The sequence below is a fragment of the Neoarthrinium moseri genome (genome assembly GCF_022829205.1).
Source record: "Neoarthrinium moseri strain CBS 164.80 chromosome Unknown scaffold68_Wmoseri_CBS_16480, whole genome shotgun sequence".
NCBI lineage: Eukaryota > Fungi > Ascomycota > Sordariomycetes > Amphisphaeriales > Apiosporaceae > Neoarthrinium > Neoarthrinium moseri.
Window position 1 is genome coordinate 146,314 of NW_026055182.1, and position 18,841 is coordinate 165,154.

General features: G+C 52.4%; 7 protein-coding genes across 7 annotated transcripts; 3 read left to right on the top strand and 4 right to left on the bottom strand.

Moving 5' to 3' along the window:
• Positions 1–1,727: 1,727 nt before the first annotated feature.
• Positions 1,728–2,675, bottom strand: JN550_011481 (uncharacterized protein; the record flags this gene model as incomplete). Its single annotated transcript, XM_049309851.1, has 2 exons — positions 1,728–2,278; positions 2,372–2,675. The coding sequence occupies 2 exons, from the start codon at positions 2,673–2,675 to the stop codon at positions 1,728–1,730; spliced, it is 855 nt and encodes a 284-aa protein (XP_049166588.1).
• Positions 2,676–5,049: 2,374 nt separating this feature from the next.
• JN550_011482 (uncharacterized protein) lies at positions 5,050–5,396 on the top strand (the record flags this gene model as incomplete). The annotated part of the gene is made up of 2 exons (XM_049309852.1): positions 5,050–5,157; positions 5,259–5,396. The coding sequence occupies 2 exons, from the start codon at positions 5,050–5,052 to the stop codon at positions 5,394–5,396; spliced, it is 246 nt and encodes an 81-aa protein (XP_049166589.1).
• An 860-nt stretch (positions 5,397–6,256) lies between these two features.
• On the top strand, positions 6,257–6,901 carry JN550_011483 (uncharacterized protein; the record flags this gene model as incomplete). The annotated part of the gene is made up of 2 exons (XM_049309853.1): positions 6,257–6,270; positions 6,328–6,901. The coding sequence occupies 2 exons, from the start codon at positions 6,257–6,259 to the stop codon at positions 6,899–6,901; spliced, it is 588 nt and encodes a 195-aa protein (XP_049166590.1).
• A 1,568-nt stretch (positions 6,902–8,469) lies between these two features.
• On the bottom strand, positions 8,470–9,624 carry JN550_011484 (uncharacterized protein; the record flags this gene model as incomplete). Its single annotated transcript, XM_049309854.1, has 2 exons — positions 8,470–9,085; positions 9,140–9,624. The coding sequence occupies 2 exons, from the start codon at positions 9,622–9,624 to the stop codon at positions 8,470–8,472; spliced, it is 1,101 nt and encodes a 366-aa protein (XP_049166591.1).
• A 1,134-nt stretch (positions 9,625–10,758) lies between these two features.
• JN550_011485 (uncharacterized protein) lies at positions 10,759–11,788 on the bottom strand (the record flags this gene model as incomplete). The annotated part of the gene is made up of 4 exons (XM_049309855.1): positions 10,759–11,084; positions 11,197–11,553; positions 11,639–11,649; positions 11,709–11,788. The coding sequence occupies 4 exons, from the start codon at positions 11,786–11,788 to the stop codon at positions 10,759–10,761; spliced, it is 774 nt and encodes a 257-aa protein (XP_049166592.1).
• A 495-nt stretch (positions 11,789–12,283) lies between these two features.
• On the top strand, positions 12,284–14,213 carry JN550_011486 (uncharacterized protein; the record flags this gene model as incomplete). The annotated part of the gene is made up of 3 exons (XM_049309856.1): positions 12,284–12,311; positions 12,458–12,557; positions 12,623–14,213. 3 exons carry the CDS (start codon positions 12,284–12,286, stop codon positions 14,211–14,213), a joined length of 1,719 nt encoding a protein of 572 aa, XP_049166593.1.
• A 208-nt stretch (positions 14,214–14,421) lies between these two features.
• On the bottom strand, positions 14,422–17,696 carry JN550_011487 (uncharacterized protein; the record flags this gene model as incomplete). The annotated part of the gene is made up of 9 exons (XM_049309857.1): positions 14,422–14,515; positions 14,578–14,822; positions 14,888–14,975; positions 15,026–15,134; positions 15,181–15,290; positions 15,347–16,662; positions 16,748–17,013; positions 17,073–17,133; positions 17,190–17,696. 9 exons carry the CDS (start codon positions 17,694–17,696, stop codon positions 14,422–14,424), a joined length of 2,796 nt encoding a protein of 931 aa, XP_049166594.1.
• Between the last annotated feature and the right edge of the window lie 1,145 nt (positions 17,697–18,841).

The window sequence follows — 18,841 nt, forward strand, 5'->3', positions numbered from 1 at the left end:
CCACCGACGCACACAATCCTCGGCGCATGGACAGGAATGGTGATTGGCATTTTCGGGTGTCTGGGAAGCTGACGAACGAGTCTTCTCATTGTGTTCTGCGGCAGCCGAGAGATGGGCTGGTCTGGCTCGCGAGATAGATTCCTATACCTTGTGGACGTCGGTGAGGGCAGATACAACGGTGCAGTTCTTTCTACTCCCGAACGCAGGAAGCATTCTTAGGTGGTCTTAACCACGAATACAGTGGACGTCGTATTGTGCATGCCATGAGTCTTTGTCGCCGTGCACCATTGCGATTACTGATATACCAATGCGTGAATCGTGAAATCCCGTCTCAGGGTTACACACCATAATCGGCGTTATTATGTCCAACAAATTTAAGCTACAGTACAGATGATGTCTGCTTCCGACACAGTCACAATAATGCATCTGCTCAAAGAGCAAGCATCAAGCCGTTGAAATCGGGCCACCCACTGAATGCATATGCTCAAGACAAACCTGGACCGTGTCTCGTACCCGCTTGTGTATATTTCCAACCCAGCTTCAGTGGGTGTGCCCACCACCTTCCGTCTCCTAGCATTCCTGGTGTCATAGTCCCAGATATAAAATTTTCCGAGCCTTACAATAATGCCAAAGTCCCTTCGCGCCCACGCTCCACGGCGCTACTTGTCGTCGGACCGGTCTGAACCTACCAGCAGGCACTGAGCCCGACCCTAGTGTAGTTATAGGAATGCCCTGTTCGCGCGAGCGGAGACCAAGCCAGCCAGGGCGAATCGTAGTGAAAGCGCACTTGGGAACCGAGGGAAGGAAAGGGAGAGAAGAGGGAGAAAAACAAAACGAGCATATATCAGAGGGCGGCAGAGGGCGGGTCCAAGGACCTCGTATCTTGGAAAGAACCCCCATGCGGTCTTGTCATAGCTTCGCACCGTTGTCACGGATTCATGCGATCCTTAATGGCTGGAGAGGAGGGCGAAAGCTTGACATTGCGACCATTATAAAGCCCCCCCCCCCCTTTTCCCCGAGGTGGTGTGGCCAAAGATTTCTCTGTCGGGCTCAGTATACTTCTTACTTCCAGTCGACCATTATGTATACCTTGGGGGAGAAATCCACCACCGCATCCTGGATGGCTCATCGATCGCCCTCAAGACGCTGAACCTCCCCCGGTCCAAACCCTCATGGAAGCCACTGTCGGAGTGGCAGCAGGCTGAGGGTTCACTTGTTGTAAATGCAGCTTGACTGACCGGCTTTCAATTTACATGTGCAATCCTTGGGGTCGAAGGGGCAGGTTTGTTATACAGATTTGCATTTCCTGCATGGAATTATCAGATCATCATACCTATGAACGCCGGTCCTCAACCAAGAAATTCAGGTATCTACTCAAAGGGGGCTTTTCTGTTGCTTTACCACCATCATATGTTCCCAACACACCCTGGTCAATCCACACCCTTAATCATTTGCCCTGGGGCACATGGCAAACGTGTCAATATTACTGGCCTCGATCATCGTCCGCGAGCATCCCACAGACCATAGGAATGTGGTAGACATCTTGTCGGCAATGCGGCCAAGCTACTCCACGAATCTCGCCGAAAAATTCAGCTCCCTTTGGTTCCCGAAGAGAATGCCCCGATTGATAACCCTAGCCCGATTACCACATCTCACTGTCTATAGCTCCGATACGACGATACACGTCCCCGCGCGGCTGGGGGCGCAGGCCTCCCGTCCGCTGTCACCTAGCCAGCGAAGGGGTTCGGGCCGCCGCTGGGGCCGTGGTTGTTCTGACTCATGCTCCGGGCGGCCTGCGAAGCCTCGGGCCTCCGGGACTCGATGGCGTTGGCCTTGGCAATAGCAGCGGCCTCGGCACGTGCGCGGATGCGCTTCTGCTCCTTGCGGTCACGGCAGCACAGGAAGATGACGGTGGCGATGATGGCGGTAAGCACGATGGCCAGGAAGATGCCGACGATGCTGCCCGAGAGGGTCATGCCGTCCTGGCGGACCATGCAGAGGTCGTTGCCGTCGTTGTCTCGGGTGCAGAAGTAGGCCGCATTGCATACCGAGGTGGTCTTGGTCTGGACGGTGTAGTCATTCTTGCCTTCATAGTACGATGTCACAGCCGTGATGGTCTCGGTCGAGCAGGGCCCTATACTTGAGCTAGTAGCCGCGGTTGTGGTTTGTCGGGCAGCAATGCCCGCGCCAGCACCGGTCTCTATCGAGGCGGAGTCGGTGGTTGTGGTCGCGGCAGCCACAGCGTCAACTGCGCGCACGTTGTTGCGAGCGGCGAGAGCTGCGTAAGCGTCACTGTCAGCTCACCTCTCCCGGAGCAGTGGCCAAGAATTTTGGCCCAGACGGGACACGCAATTGCGTCAAGTTCACTTACCCTCTTCGCGCTCTCGTCGTCTCAACTCATCGGACTTGCCGTCACAGAGGGTCAGCAGGTAGCTAGCCTCGCTGGCGGCGGCCTTGTCTGTGCAACCTGCCCTGGTGAGGCAGTCCTGGACGGTGTTCTCCAGAGCCAGGTCAGAAGCGGTCTGGAAGCACTTGAGCAGGAACTTCTTGTCGCCGCATTGGGAGCGGACGGCCAGCTCCTTGGCCTTTGATTGCAGGCATTCAGACTGGGCAGCTGAGGCAGCCACGAGAGAAGGCAGCAGAAGCGCAAAGGCGGCGGCGACGGTGGAGCGCATTTTGGCAACGAGTCTGAAGAGATTATCGTTGGGAGAAGCTTTGTGTTCGTTGTGGTCGTACCCGGTCCGACAGATGAGCAGGCGTCGCAGGTGCGGGAGGATGCTGGGGACTAGGTTGGCTCCCGCAAAGTATCGTATGCACTCAGGAGGTCGGGCGCTGGGCTGCAGCTTGCAGATCCAATTTGCCGGGCGCGACCAAGATGCAAGGTGGTGCTGGTGTTTGGTGGCTTGTATTCACCACAAGCAGATAGAGCTAGAGAGAGGGAGGGAGGGGGCGAGGGGAGGACAGATACTGGACGATAACCACGACGAGATGAGGAGGGCAGGATTCAAGGTTTTGAGGGTATCATGAATCGGGGGGAGAGGTAAGAAAGACGGATGGCGGTCGGTACGTAGCAGCGGGAGACAGGAGAAGCAGTCGGTCAGGCCAAGGTTTGGTCCTAACTCCAGTGCACAGTAGGCTAGCCGACAGCTGAAGGGGGAACCCAGGTACCTACCTAGGTACTTTGTTAGGTGGGCATGGATCACTACATAGAGCTGACAGAGGTTTGCGAGACGGTGCTCCGGTACTTGACATGCGCCGCCGCGCCAGACTTTTTTTTTTTTCTGCCCCTTTGCTCAATGCTCCTCCTCCTGGGCTCCCATGGCAATGCCATCTCACTGGTGTAAGGCCCCCGTCCCCCCCCCGGTCCGGCCACCCTAGACGGCGGCTCCGGGCTTGCCTGGATATGGGATGGCGTCTGTGGATGAGGGATTGCAGGGCGACCCGCCCAGCACCAAAACCCCGAAATAGGCACTGCACTGAGACTGCCAACCTGTCAAGCCTCAGCCAGCCTGCCCTTTAGCTGTGGTTCGTCAGCGTCAGTGTCCTCTTGTTGTGTCTCGGACTGCCAGTGCCCCATGATGGCAGCCTGTCTGTACACGTTCTCATTCGCGTGCAAGAGCCTACACCGTCCACCCTCCCAGGGGCCGTGTCGTAGACCTGCACTCACAACGGAACGGTATCCATCGCCGCCTATGCCGTCTCTGATTTTCTCTCTTCGAGAGGACGCGTCTGCTGTACATACGTAGATACATTGGTCCCTGTCTTGCCAAGTGGACCTGGCCGACGTTTAAGGGGGGCTTAGGCCATCTCGGTTTGTGGGGATCCATGGATGCGACTGATCCATTGCGACCGACCGCCAGGAACATCGTGGCTGAGCAAATCGCACGTACATACATACCGTAAGTTAGTCCCCAGACGCCCGCGACGTGGGCTGAGCCCGCTGTCAGGTTGATGATGGCTTCGTTTTCTTGTGCCGGAGCTGCCCGCTGTGATAGGATTTTGACTTCTAGCCGGTCCTGGATTCTGAAGAGGATGACTCAGGACCAGAGCTATGGTCGAACATATGCAGGAACTTAGGGACTTACTAGCTGGGTCAACGTTGTTCGTTGCTCGTTCCCAGGTGCTTGCGCATGATCGTCGGAGACCCTTTGTGCCAAGATTGACTGAGTGTTCCGGTGCCTTTGTTCGGAGCATTTGCTGGTGTTCAGCTACCCGCCGGGATTCCTGCCTCAACCGCTGGCCGAACATCAGTCGTCTATCCAAGCAGATACAGTGTGTGTGTGCAAGTTCCCTCGAGAGCGCTCGTATTGAAGCTTAGGTGCTCCCCGTACTGCGTAAGCATAGTGGGATCGGCGTCGTCGGACATGGAAGGCAAGTGCAGTGGTTCCCTCCTGCAGGGCCCCTTTTTTTCCTCGCGCCGTTCATGGTCGGAATGGGTTCCGGGCACGTGATCTGTGCTTTCGATGTGATTGCCGTTCATAGACCCTGAACTGTGGTAATATATCCGGTGTTGCCCATAAGTTAACTCATAGCCATGGCTTGGATTTGGTTGTGTTCATCAGCTGTCGTTACGCGCAGCTTGCAGGGGATTGCCCCCCAAGTCGCCTGGCGCGCGCAACGCCTGGTGCCCTGCCCACAGTCGGGTGTTACCAGGGGCTTCTGCCAAAAGTGATGGCAAGTCGTCGTGCGGCATGTACCTGGGTAGAGCTCAACAGAGAGAGCTGGCCAGATTCCATGTCGAAGCAGAATGGCGTCTGCATGAGGCCGCCAGTCATCGCCGCCGGTAAGCGCGTCGATGGGCGACTTTCTGGTGCCTCCAACTGCTCGTGACTTTTCCATAAAACCTGTGTGGCCAGCCGGCCGGCATACGTCATCGGTTGCTGCGTGCCTCCGCGTCAACGTATAAGACAGATAGAGAAGCTCGAGCTTGACTTGCACCTCTCAACCCAGCCTTCATAACCTCGACACATAGACGACAAGACAGCCATTTTTTTATCAGAACCCCATCTCCAAGCAGCTACATCTATCTGCAATACTAGCTAGCCCAAGATGCCTCTCGTCGTTCCTGGCATCAACAGCAACTCCGGTGACAAGACCGAGGAGTGGACCAACAAGCTGGTTGGCAAGACGCTGTCGGACGAGTCGCACACCGAGACGGTAAGTTCTGGAAACCTCGCCCATCACGCATCGCTAGGCGTCGCGCGTGGGATGTGTGTACTGGGGATTGTGGGTGAGGAGGCTGACGTGTTTTTGTTCAGAGCTTCTGCAAGAAGGACCTTCCGGAGCGGTGCCGCGTCATCCAGCCCGGCCAGATGGTGACCAAGGACTTTGTGCCGGACCGGCTCAACGTCCACGTGAAAGAGGACGGCACCGTCAGCCACGTCCAGCACGGCTAAGCTGAGCTGGCCTCGGGCGCACAGTCTCTGGGCGATGGGCGATGGGCGATGGGCGATGGGCGATGAGTTTATGATGGAGGATGGCCTCGAGGAGAGGCCGCTGGTTCTCCGGCAAGCAAGCCCGCACGTTTGTGTTACTAGGTTTTCCACGCAGATGAGCAATGAGAAATGACACCATGCCTTGTTACACGTTTTGATGTCGAGACTTGAACTCAGAACTCGATTCAATGTCATGTCTACTACTATACCTTATACCGCCCATCCTGTGTGCTTGTACAATCTGCGCCGTGCCTGCGGGATGTTTCCCCCGTGCCCGCCCCGCCTGATGCATGGACGATGTCCTTGTATGGATGGCATTCTCGTCGTTTATTGCAGAGCAGCAAGCTCGCTCCTCCTCACTCTTCTCCTGCTCTGTCAGGTGCCTGTCTGTCTGTCTGTCTGTTGCGATCGTGTGTATCATCGGCATGGCCCCGCGCCAGAAGCGCAGTGCAAGCTGGCACTAATCCCACACGAGCGAACCGCTCACAGCAGGTCCTGCATGTGGCACTAGTCACGAACCTAGGTCCTTGGTTGACTCCCAGGTGCTGCCCCTCGTTCGTCACTCGTCCAACTTCCAATTGGGTCGTCCCCCCGATAGCCAACTGCGGGGCATTGCTGGTCTGGTGGTGTCTGTCTCGATTGCCCCTCCAAACTTTCCACTCAGAACACCACCGCCCGCCGACCTCGAGCCGCAAGGACAGACAACCTTGGTCCTCCCTCCCCCCGCGACAACAGCTCGGCAGCCCATCCATCTCAGCGACGGGACACTCAGTACTTCCCAGGGACCTTTTCAGGGACCTGCCTCTCCCAAGCCGCCCAACATGTTCAAAAAAGAGTCAGTCACTGTCCCTCGCGCCCCAGGCCAGCTCTGCGGTTCCTAACCTCCGCCCAGTCTCCAGGGCGCCCCCAAGTCCAAGCTCAAGTCCTCCGTCCAGCGCTCGCTACGCCAGTCCCTCCTGACCACCTACCCGCTCCTGGCCCCCTACATCGATGAGATCCTACCCAAGAAGGGCTCCCTCGAGGCCATGAAGCTGCCCGACCGTGCCACCCTCTACGTGCTCGACGGCGAGCCCCTCTTCTTCCAGGTCGACACCAACACCCTCCTGCCGCACCTCAAGCTCGTCCACCGCTTCCCCGCCGGTTTCCCCAGCATACGCATCGACCGCGGCGCCATCCGCTTCGTGCTGAGCGGCGCCACCCTCATGGCCCCCGGCCTGACCAGCCCGGGCGGCCGTCTGCCGAGCGGCAAGGGAGGCGAGCCCGAGGGTCTGGATGAGGACGACAGGTGGACCCGGGAGCTGGAGAAGGGCGAGCCCGTGGTGGTGAGGGCCGAGGGCAAGACGGAGGCCTGCGCCGTCGGTTTCCTCGTCGAGGGCACGAAGCTGGTCAAGGAGAAGGGCAAGGGACCCGTCATCGAGGACGCCCATTACCTTGGAGATGGGCTCTGGCGTCTGGGCACGGAATAGGGGGCCGGTCGCCAGAACGGAGGCGTGTGGGAAGTAGAAAAGCAGTGGCATCCTGGCACATGCAGCACTCCAAGGTTTCGCGCTGATGAAAGCTCGGTGGCCCGGCTCGGAGCCAGTGTTGGCTCCGGCCGTTGCTGATCATCAGAGAGCCGTGCTTGATACAAAGGCCAGGTAGGGAAATTGGATGATAACGCCGAGTGAGCATGGCATTATTCATAGCCGCCCATTCGAGTCGAAGGGAGCCGGCACGGCCTGTCACGCTATGTGGTCTATCTACGGACAACTGGTGTTGGATGTTTGATCATGAAAGTGGGAAATAATGCAACGCAGATTTGCTCCTCGCATGATCACATCTTTCTTGATTGGAAAAAATAAGAAAATACCAAACCGTATATCTGTCCCATTCATTTTATGCTGCAACCGTGTGAGACTTAAGGGTCCCACATATGTATTGAGAACTGCGCGGGCACGGTGGCAAGTGTTAGATCCTCAGTTCCTCCACCTCTGTGTGGTATCCATCTGTCACCACCAGACTGCCAGTCGCGGTTTCATTTTACCCAGATGCACGCACTACGCAGATCTTCTCTTCCAAGGTATATTGGTGTCATGCATGATACTCAAGCACCGACTTCACTCGTGCGCTCTAGTTGAACACCTTGGTCAGTCTCTGCTTAACATAGCAGTCGCATGTTGTCTTTGTGAAAATGCGTGGGTACAATCTGCTATATACTCACACATAGACCTATGTTGTATGATGTAGACGAGCTTGAATCACTTTCTCTACACGAAATCCTTGCGGATATTTGATATCAGCATTGGGAGGTCAGTATCTGCTCCCATGGTCAACCATGTCCCAGCACATAAAATGTCGCCAATGCTCGCATCCCTCCACGTTTTCCCCAACCCACCGACACTCTTGCCACCGATGTTGTAGCTGCAAGCGTGAGCTTCTGTAGTAGACAAGCAGTTCAGGGTCCCCAAGTTTCCAACTCTAAACTGAACATCACACAGCCCGGACTAAGCCGGTATGTCACTCGGCGTACGAATGAAGTCTCAGATATCCCGTCAGTCATGTGGTCACATGGATTCTGACCACTCCCAGGAAGAACCAACTGACGGTTTGAAACAAACAAAGAGCCCCACATCGCTCGGACACGGCCGAGTTCCACGGCACACACGCGACACAATGTCCGCATTCCAGCAGGACTTGGTAATATAATCCCTGCTATCTACAATGATTAATTACCAGGCGATGTAGCCTAGACGAATGTCCTCACTTGGTATTCGAGGGGATGCAATATATAGATAGTGAACACAATTGGCAAAATTATCTGTATTTACGTGTGCTATTGCCTGGCTCTTTTACAAAGCCCTCTTCGTTATCGACGGTAGTTCTCAAATTCCAATGGCTGCAAGATGCCCTCTGTAAGTCGTTGATACAATTAAGCAAGTGCTAATTTCTGCAAAGTCGTCGCTGTCGTCGTGATGTAGTACATGGGTAGGTCCTCCTATCGAAATAGTGTGCTTATTCAAGCCAAACCCTCTTCTCATTCAGCTCGAAGTTTGGCTTAGAACGCCATGAACAACTTGAGGGCCGACGCAGAGGGGTGCGGGCCGCCCGGACCCGTCTTGCCGGCGCGGGAGATGTAGCGGAACAGAGCATCGTCCCAAAGGTCCTCAAAGTGTTGGTAGATCTGGTTGGGGCAGTAGGTGTGGACAAGGATGCCAAAGCCGAATAGGTCAAAGGGTTTGTAGGTCGCGACGCAGTCCCTGTACGCCACGAATGCCTCACTGATCTCAGCCACTCTGTCCTCATGGACGGTGTACTCCAAGTCATCTAGTGGGTGATCTTTCCAGGTCTTGAAAGTGGCCAGCCGGGCAGTGAGCATGGATGCCACGTTCTCCTTGGCGCTCTCTTCGGCAAGGACATAGTCCGCTTTTTCTAGGGCTTTGACAACGTAGACGGCTGCGTTGTGCTTGATGAAGCCAAGTGGCAGCTGCTTGGCACCGTACATCGCCAGCAGCACGATCATCCAGACCTTGTAGTCACCTTCGAACTCGATGATGCCAGAAAGCCCTTCTTTCATTCGGTGAGCGAAGGCACTGTTCAACATGTGGGACTTCTTGGTAATGGCACGGTGAATGAAGAACTCGCCACCATCAGCACGGATAGTGAGTAGAGTGCTATAGAGCTGTTAGCCGCCGATGGGACAAAATTGAGGAAAAGTGAAATCTCACGACTCTGGCGCAACCTTAGTTGTATCATCGGCATATCGGTGGAAGTGAGCGCTGTTGATCTTTACGAAATGCTCCACGGCCAAATCTCCGTCTTCGAGACACTCTATGAACTCTTCTCGCTCGCAGCTCTTTACCGAATCTGGGTTCTGTGCTTCCGAGTACGGCATGAAAACAACGCCGTCATTGCTGATAGGTGTGAGACTGCCGTCATTGCTAGCATTATTTTTGGCGACTAAATCGACGGTATCGCCAATGTTTGAGTTGGAATGAGAACTGTTGTTATCGGCTGAGTTGGCGTGAGAAGTGGTACCGTCGACTGAGTTGGTATGAGGATTATTATCGTCGACGAAGTTGGTCTGGTGTCCGATAGAAGTGTGGGAATGAGAATCATTGTCAGTGCTGGAGCCGGCGTTTACTTGCTCGGTTGCACCGGTAATGGCGCCGGCTGCCGTCTCTATGAATGAAGATGATTCAGGGGTCGACATCGTGAAAGTAGCGCTATAAGAATTATTAATAAGGTGGCTTTAAAACATCGTGGGGTATCATAAATGAAGGTAATGTGAGACAAGATTGAGGTGTATAATGGTATAATGCGGGGTAGCTTATAGTAATGCTATTCACTTAAAAGCCGCTTATAATCCGAATAACATGTTGCAAACTTGGAAACACTCAAGGCAAGTGCGGGGTATAGTGTTGCATAGCTCTAGCTTTGAAATAGCTTTAAAAGGCGGGGTATAAAAACCCAGAAAGAGTATAATGCGGGGTAGCTATACTTACCAAATCGGACTTCCACGCCCGCGCAAAAAACGCAGAAACGTCGTTCAGTGGTAGGGGACGAAACTAAGACGTACTGCAAAAGTCAGTCTCTACGCGGATATAATTAGAATAATCGTAGCATACCTTTTGCGCCAGGTTGAGAGGCCAATAGTTGGCCAACGTCGCGGGCAGAGGTGTTGTGGTGAGGGATGACAATCCGTGTTAAGTGTTGTGGCGCTTGCAAGATCTGAAAGTGAGGCCATACATAAAGTTGAGGTTAAAATTTGGAAGAATGTCTTCAAATTGGATGTGCGACTGATTGAAGTGGTGGGTTTGTGCTGTTGAAGGGCTTGGACTAGACGATCTGCTTTGGGCTGGAAAAGATAATGATGAGAGTCGAAAGTCAGAACGCAGCCGGAGGGTTTGATTTTATATATGTCGGTTGATTGTTCATGATGCTGGATTGTGTAGCAGCCCCGAAGATGAAAGTATTGTGCTAGCCGCAGTTGAAGCCGTGATGTTGATTGTTGTCTTGATCTCAATGTGCTTGGAGTAGGGAAGGCGTGGGGCATCACTCTCAGGAAAATTCGGTTAAATGTCGGATATCCGTGATGCGGTACTTAACAATCCCAGCAGCAGCAAACAAGTCCTGCGTTGATTGTTGTCTTTAGATGTCAATGTGTTCGAGGAGTGGGGCGCCGTCTTGGAAAGATACGGTTGGATTTCTCAAGTGTGTAGAGTCTCGCGAGGTGTCAAAATTTGGTCTGCCCCCGAATGCATTCCTAAAAATCGCTTCCGATGGCTACGATTCCACCCATAACACGGCTATTATCTATCACGGAAGTCCTGCCACTTGACACAACCTATAGAGAGGATGGAAGCCTGTGATGTTCACGCCTAGACGGGGATTCAGCCAGTCCGCTGCCCCGCCCACCTCTACCATCTTTCTTGCTGTGCGCGTTGCCACGGAAGACATTGGCAAGCTGAAAATCTGCCTCCGGCCAAAACCTCTCGAAAGCGACACCTGGATGTAGGATAGTAATCGCGATGACAGCAGCTGCCACCATCCCACCCTCCAGCACCATGAAGGCGTTTTCATCATTCGCGAGATCACTGTCGAGACCCATGCTTAGCTCAGCGAGTCGATAACAGGTTCGGATGAAAATGCAGAGAGTAGCTACAATCAGCCCTGCTCGCAAATAAAGTGTCAGTTTCCTTTCCGGAAAGCATCCAGGGGATAGGCGGTGTACTTCTCACTAAGAAATGAGTAGCTAATAATATATGATTGGGGTGGTACATACCAATAAGAAAGTAGTGAAATTTCCTTGACTCTTGTAGACACGAAAACTTAGGTGTCCAATGTTCGCGCCTCCTGTAGGCCGACCACGCATAGTCAGATGCCAGCGCCACAAAGATAACCATACCTGCAACGTGGAAGGCCAGACCGGCCCGGAGTATAGAAAGCCCCTTTTCAAACGAACTCGAACTGTCGCCGCCGACCAGAGCCCCACCAGAAGCCTGCAAAACTAGAGCTATGGCATCGCACATCATGAAAGTGATGGTATACGTTCGTGGCTTCAGACGGGAGATGTGACCACCATACACGGCGATGACGCGGGCCAAGCAGAGATAGATGGCGGCGCTGAAGAAAGCTGGACCTATAGTGATCGTAACAATGTATCTTAGAAGAGAGAGAGAGAGAGATCAAATGTCAGCTACTTCATTGCCCATAGAGAATATCACGGCATTGGTGTCTGTGGTGTCAGGCATGTCTAAAGCCTGACCAACATTGGCAATTCACGTAAGTACGTACTGCAAGAATTTCTTCTGCCGAAAATGCAATTGAATTCGCGCGACGAACGCGAGGATCTCGAGGATGAGACCCGAAGCCATGCCGAAGAGAAAGCCCCAGGTTTTGTATCGAATGCCACAGTAGACTTGGGGGAGGAGAAGAGCACTGTATAGAGCCAGAAAAAAGACGCTACCTCCCAGATTGTAGAGTTCAGACATAGAAGTAGTGTGCTTAAGGGTAGCGATGTCTAAAGGAGTTGCTCAGGATACAGATGAAATGGCAGGATGATTGACTGCAGAGGGCTTCCGTTCATATTTCCTTGTGATGTACCATATTATATAAACTCTTGCAACGATACGCCATGTTGACATGCTTCTCAGGATTGAGCATTTAGGTCCACCAATAAACGAGCGAGCCAGTAGGAGTCGAGTATAAGCTGAGCCTTAACCGCCAAGAGCCGAGAATCCCACTCTAGGATAGAAATCGAAATTCCCCGGCGAGAAATCAATCCCATTGGTTGCTACACGGAGCACCCAATCAAAGACCACCATTTCCTTCCGATCAGTCCGCGCCAAGAGTCGTTCAGTGGCGCAGCCATGATTCGTATTCTTGCAATATGGACCCGTAAGTTATGCCTGACAACGGCTACAACCTATGAACCCATTGTTGGCCGACAGAAACCTTTCTCCTTTGAACACTTCGGTACTGGTCTTTGGAACGTACTGGGGATGTAATTTCCTGAGTATCCAGCGACTAGTGTTCTTCAACAGACCTCGAGGTTGTCCGCTCCTCTACGCCCAAGGCCATGACAGAGACAGCTAGAAGACGGAAGAAGCATGCGCGATCCGCTGCAGGTTGCGGTATCTGCAGGTCCGTCGAATCACTTGCGTTGTCGCAAGTTTTTCAACCCCGTGCCGGCTAACACGACTCTACAGGGCTCGACATGTTCGTTGTGATGAAACCCGCCCTAGCTGCAACGAATGCGTCAGAACCGGGCGTCATTGTGACGGATATAGCTCTTCGCGGATACCAAATGGACCATCAAACTCACTAGACCGCCCAGTCAGATCTGTACTTCCTTTGATTCATCACACGGGCACAGCTCTACTCGCTCTGAGCAAGAACATGGAACCATCAGCCCAGCGTGCACTGCAGTACTTTCAATTTGAGACTGCGGAACAGTTCTCAGGATGCTTCCAAGATGAATTCTGGACTACTCTTGTGCTCCAGATTAGCCAGCAAGAGGACTGCGTATGCCATGCGCTCATTGCCCTTGCGACTCTCCACGAGCATTTTCGAGATAAACATTCTTCTTTGCCCAAAACCATTGTCCAATCCTCCGCCGCCAGAGAAACTGGTATAGATCTTCCACAAAGACAGCAATATGACCGAGCTGCAAAGCACTACACCAAAGCCATCGGGCTCCTCCAGTCGCATATTTTCAGCAAAGGCTTCGACAACCTCGAGGTTACACTATTATGCTGCCTTCTGTGTGCCGGCTTCGAAATCCTCCGGGGTTTCTATAATGCTGCACAGACGCATATACAGGGCGGAATAACGATAATCGCTAAGTGGCAGAGTCAGGAAAGCGGGATCCGCGGTACTTCACCTTCATCGCCAAAGGGGTATCTTGTGCGCAGAACGTTGGCACCTATGTTCAGCCGCCTGGCAATGCAAGCAACCTTGTTCAGCGACGTGCAGCCAACATGTTCGAAGAATCACTCCTCCTTGATCAGTTGCACGGCTGATCTCGGTGAAAGGGGCCATCGTTTCGAGAGTCTTACTCTTGCTCGGGATGCTATACATTCACTATTGTGGCAGATATTCTTCTTACCCACACGGGGTCACTTGAAGACAAATGTAAAGTCCAACAGATCTCGAAACAAACGACGGGCCGACTTTGCAATGCGGCTTGATGAGTGGTACGCTGCGCTCACGGGCTATCTCAATACTGTCAAGACCCAAGAGTACATCGGAGGCGACCGGGGAAAACGCCGCGCTGCTACTTCATCTTTGATGTTATATTATAAAGCAGCCAGAGTCATGATATCTACCTGTCTGCAGGATGACGAGATGATGTTTGATGATTTTGAGGACGACTTTCGTCACATCGTGAACGAGGCGGAGGATCTTTTGCTACCACTTGCCTATCAAAGCCTGAGCACTGAGCAATGCCAGCGCTATCAGGCCAAAGTCTCTCATTTCTCTCTGGAAAGCGGCATAGTACCCGTGCTGTACTATGTGGCTCTGAAATGCCGAGTTCCCCAGATCAGATATCGAGCACTTGCTTTGATGAGCGATACTCCAAACAGGCGGGAGGGGGTATGGGAGAGCGCGGCAGCGGCTCTGGTAGCGGGGCAAATAGTAGAGATAGAGGAGAGGAGGAGGGAAGGTAACGAGCTTCCTGTATCGGCACGTGTAGATGTGATACGGGTAAGAGTTTATCTAGAGAACCGAAATCTTGTCTTGCAGTGCGGGCGTCGAGGGAAGGAAGATTGTAAGATTAAGCGACAGCTTTGGTGGTAACACTGGTGAACATTTGACCGAATAATTCTGAAATCCTTTTTCCCGCAGAGTTACGAATGAAATCATGTATGACGAAGAGAATAGAGTTGGGATTCAAGCCTACTTATTAAGACGACTAAGCCTTGTTATGTTGTCATACTTTTCAGATACCACAGCTAATTACGAGGTTTTAAAGAACCTTTCCTACACCTGCACCAGATATTATAGTCTACGCCAAGAAAGCTATGTCTGGTGTCGCCCATATATCCCAATCTTCGGCTATGGTGGGGACGCCGAAGGGTCTCAAAGCTGCAATACGAAATCTATGTACAACCAGTCAGAAAACGAATGTCAACCTTGCCAGAAAATAGCTGACGTTACTTACTTGTATGACCCTGGTTGGATTTGGGATCCATTGGCATATCTGCCCAGCCAGAAGAATCTACCCCAATCATCTCGAGGCTTGTCATAGAGCGGGAAAGAGAAAATATCGTCCTCGTTATTGATATCAGGGTTGAACCAACTGGACGCATCGGTTCCGTTCCAGGCCGTGGCAGATCCAACGTAGCCGTTCTGGCCGATGACAGGTGGATAAACCCAATCAGCTTCAGTGTAGTCTCCGTCGAAAATCTAATTTTGCATTTAGTCATGTTTCGCTCGGTTGGACGGGGTTTTAAGCCCTGCTTGCAACGTACATCCCATCGTAGCTCTTCGGAGCCCCATACCAGCATAGTATTTAATTTGGGAAAGTCTTGCGACGACATCGAAAGGTTAAATGTGAAACTGGAGTTGTTTAGCCTCGTCTCTATCCAAAAACTGGGTTGATAGCCTACTTTGATTTGGATGAAATCATCACGTCTCTGACTCCCGACGTCAGATAGGGATAATTTTTTCCAAAGTCAAAGACGTTGGTTATTGTTTCTCTCAAGCTAGACGCGACGCCTATCTTCTGTTAGTTGAACCGTCGGTTGCGCGCAGCATGACTTACCGAAGTAAGGGATCCCGAGTTCTTCTCCATTGTCTCCGCTTATCAGGATCTTTCCGCTGTAGACAGGCATATTCGACGCGTTGACCCCATCTGGTACGGTAAACGTAAACCTTGAATCAGTGTCAGCAGGTCATTGATCTTCCACGGTACTATACAACTTCCTTACTCAGCTGTCTGCTTTTCCCCAGCACCAATAGTCAGATCCTCGGGCAGTACCACACCAGGTTCAATTTGTAGAGGATCGATTTGGTTGTACAACTTGAGACCCGGAACGGCGTACATCGTCGTGTTGGGAGGAAGCGGTCTCCATGGTTCATAACCTCCCGCGGCCTGTAAAGAGAATCTGTATGTCACTGGCCGATCTCCTTTATTTGTAACGTCCACTGAATGCAGCCCGACAAAGTTAGTTGTGTCATTCAGCTCAAACTTCCGGCCATCAAAGCTCAACTCTGTGGTGTAGTTGAAAAGCTTGCTGGCATCTACAAACCCGGCGCCCACCTGAGTTGTAGGCGCCCAGAATCCATAATCGGTCTCGGTAGTCGCCCAGTCGGCCCATGGGACAGCACGGGCTGTAGACATGATACGGGCATGCAAACCCTGAGCCCAGGCAGGATCATTTGCATGCTGAGCTCGGCCCCCAAATTTGCCAACCCAGAGAGCCGCAACGCCCGCAATGTAAGGAGTCGCCATACTCGTTCCGCTTAGCACCTGGTACTGGTCTGTTGGGTATGTGCTGAGTATCTTTGTGCCCGGTGCAGAAACGTCTGGCTTGAGTGCAAGGTCGTAGGTACCGCCCCACGAGGTGTAAGCGGCAGGCCGTCCACCTCCCGCATTGTATAACCCGACATAGTGGGACGTATCGGCGTCAAACGAGGCAGTCACGTTACCACCAGCAAGGATTGTTTTCACAATGGCCTCGCCAGCTCGTGCCTCAATAACTGCCGTGATACCCGTAGAAACCCCGGTGATTGGGTTTTGGTAAGGCCCATCATCTTCATAGAAGAGAATGTACTGTGGTGAAAACTTGGCAATGTTGGTGTGCTTCGTGTACAGCGTGCACCCTCCGTATCTCACCAACACAACAGACCCTGTCATGTTGGCCGTATCGGTTGGCAAAGGTGAGCAAGCATCGTCGGCTACTGTAGCATTCAGAGTGATCGGTATAATTGGCCAGCCCACAACAGTACTTGGGAAGAGGCTCGAGGCAGGGGAGTAGGCCAGCTTTGTCGCGTTTGAGGTACCGTCCAAGACGAAATCTGCGTTGAATTGTCTGGCAGGAAATTCGCCCGGATCTGATGCGGCAATCGTTAAGACATGCTCGCCCGACGCACCATTGCTCATGTCAAAAGCACCATCCTGTCCATCGTTTCCGGCAGCGATCGTAACCACAACACCTTGGTCCACCATCCTCGACGCAACCATAGCCAAAGCATTGGAAGTAAACCCACTTTTCTCGCCAAGGCTAGCTGTGATAATATCGGCCTGTTCTCATCAGCATCGAATCAGTGATCAAATAACACACTTCAAGAGAACCGTCCTATTGCACTTGAAGCGGGTCCAGACTCACTCCAGATTCAAAGGCTTTCAAGAAGCCCTCAATAACCGTCTCTTCGTCGGAATAACCAGTCGAGCCGAAGACCTTGAAAGATAGGATCTTGGCATTGGGTGCGACCCCAACAAATCTTATGAATGAATCAGCAGCGTTCCACACGGCGACGCAGAATATGGAAACGTACTGGTCACTTTTTCCGGCAATAATACCGGCAACGTGAGTGCCGTGACCGAAGTGATCCATGGGATCACCATCTGGTTGAGGCGGCACATCAGGCCAGTCTGTCAAAAATGGGTTTGTCTCAGCATGAACTCCTCCAATACTTCAATGAGAAACACACATTCTCCCACGAGATCATATCCTCCAATGACAGTGTAATTAGGGCCGATGCCGCCACCAAGCTTCAATGGATAATGTTAAGTGACAGAACATCAAGTGCGTGATCTCTTGGACTTACAGCCGGATGGGTGTATTGAACGCCGCTATCAACTATCGCAACCGTGGCACCCTCGCCGAGAATCCCAGCCTCGTGCAGTTTCTCTACACCTGTGGATCCATGCACAGAGTAGTTTGAAGCTGCGGCGTCATCGCTGTAAGACGCCCCCCTGAGAGTTGGCAGCAGCTGCATCCGTGTGGACTTGAATACGGAGGCGATTGCGGATTCATCCTCGTCGGCATCGAGAGCTGTTGTCAGACTGTCGGCGTTGCAGCCATGGTCGCACTCCACGCTGACGGCTGGAAAAATATCCGAGTCGAAAGTATGGACAATGCGTAGCCCCTCGATCCCTGCGACCTTGTCTGCGACTCGGGTGCTGTGCGTGCGCGACTTCAACTCGACGATGTATCGCCTGGGAGTCGCGTCGCTGGAGTGGGTTGCATTCAGAGAGCGGCGCGATGGGAAATGCTCTGTTGTTGCCTGGCTTGTTGCAGCCAGCAACATGTACAAGATGTTATTTGTCCTCATCCTGATGTACTGCTGCCAATCCTAGGACCACTCGTAGAGCTATTCCGGCAGCTGGAACGACACAGGGCGTTTGGGCGAGTCTTTATAAATCACGATGTCTTCTCAGTCCATAGTTGCCAAGATATAGGAAGCTCGTATTCATTATTAAACCTACCAAAACAGGAAGGGTCCCCACCATGGCCCCTGTCGCGTTCGGGGCATCAACCTCATCCGAACTGCCGACCATGAATGCGACCAGGATATCATTGAAGCTGCTCGACAATACGAGCTGGGATATCACTCTATACTTCAGAACTACTCCTAGAGCCCCGGCTGGAGCCGTGACTTGCAGCACGTTGACAACCTTCAATAGTCCACATGCAGTGATACAATAACCCAAACGAAGACCGGTGATTCGCAGTTCTTTGACTCCAGATCAGCTACATGCCCCCAGACCCCATAAAACTTTGCAGACCGGCTTGACGATATCTGGTCAAAGACTCAAGTAGTCATCTGATAGGCCGCACAGAGTTACTTAAGCGAGCCTATACGAGAAGGACCCACGCGCCAACCAAGTGCTATTCGTTGGAAAAAAAAAAAAGGAAGATGAAATGATATTTCTCAGTATCAGTTCATTTTTGAAGCACATTTTCGGCGATATTTGAAATCTTACGGTATTGAGAACAACCTTCGAGAACCTCATGGTTACTAGCCAGTCTACTGGCTCAAATGCGCCCTATAAAGATTGAAAATGTTGGCCCCGTGGTAGACCAGTCCGAGCTCTGTGTTCTAAACGGAAATGACTCCACTGGGTTTCAAGTGAGCCAAAGCAAAGCCCTCTACACTGCCAACATCGAACACTATCCTGGTAGCTTGCAGTTAGAAACGAAGGATCCATTGTGTATCTAGACGGGTCAGGTCACCCCCTTCATGAATCCATCTCTTCTAGCTCTGGGCCCAGGTTCTATTTCATTTTGTTGTTAGTACTTGGAAGATAAACCAGACCTGTCATTCAAATTTCAAAGTGGTCTAAGAAAACGTCAAGGCAAAGCCCACCCGAATCCATGTAACAGCAGACCAAAGAAGCTAGTGAGATCTCTGAACCCATAGTTCGGGGTTCTATCAGCACGTGTACTTGGTACTTCATATCATTGTTGTTTCAGATG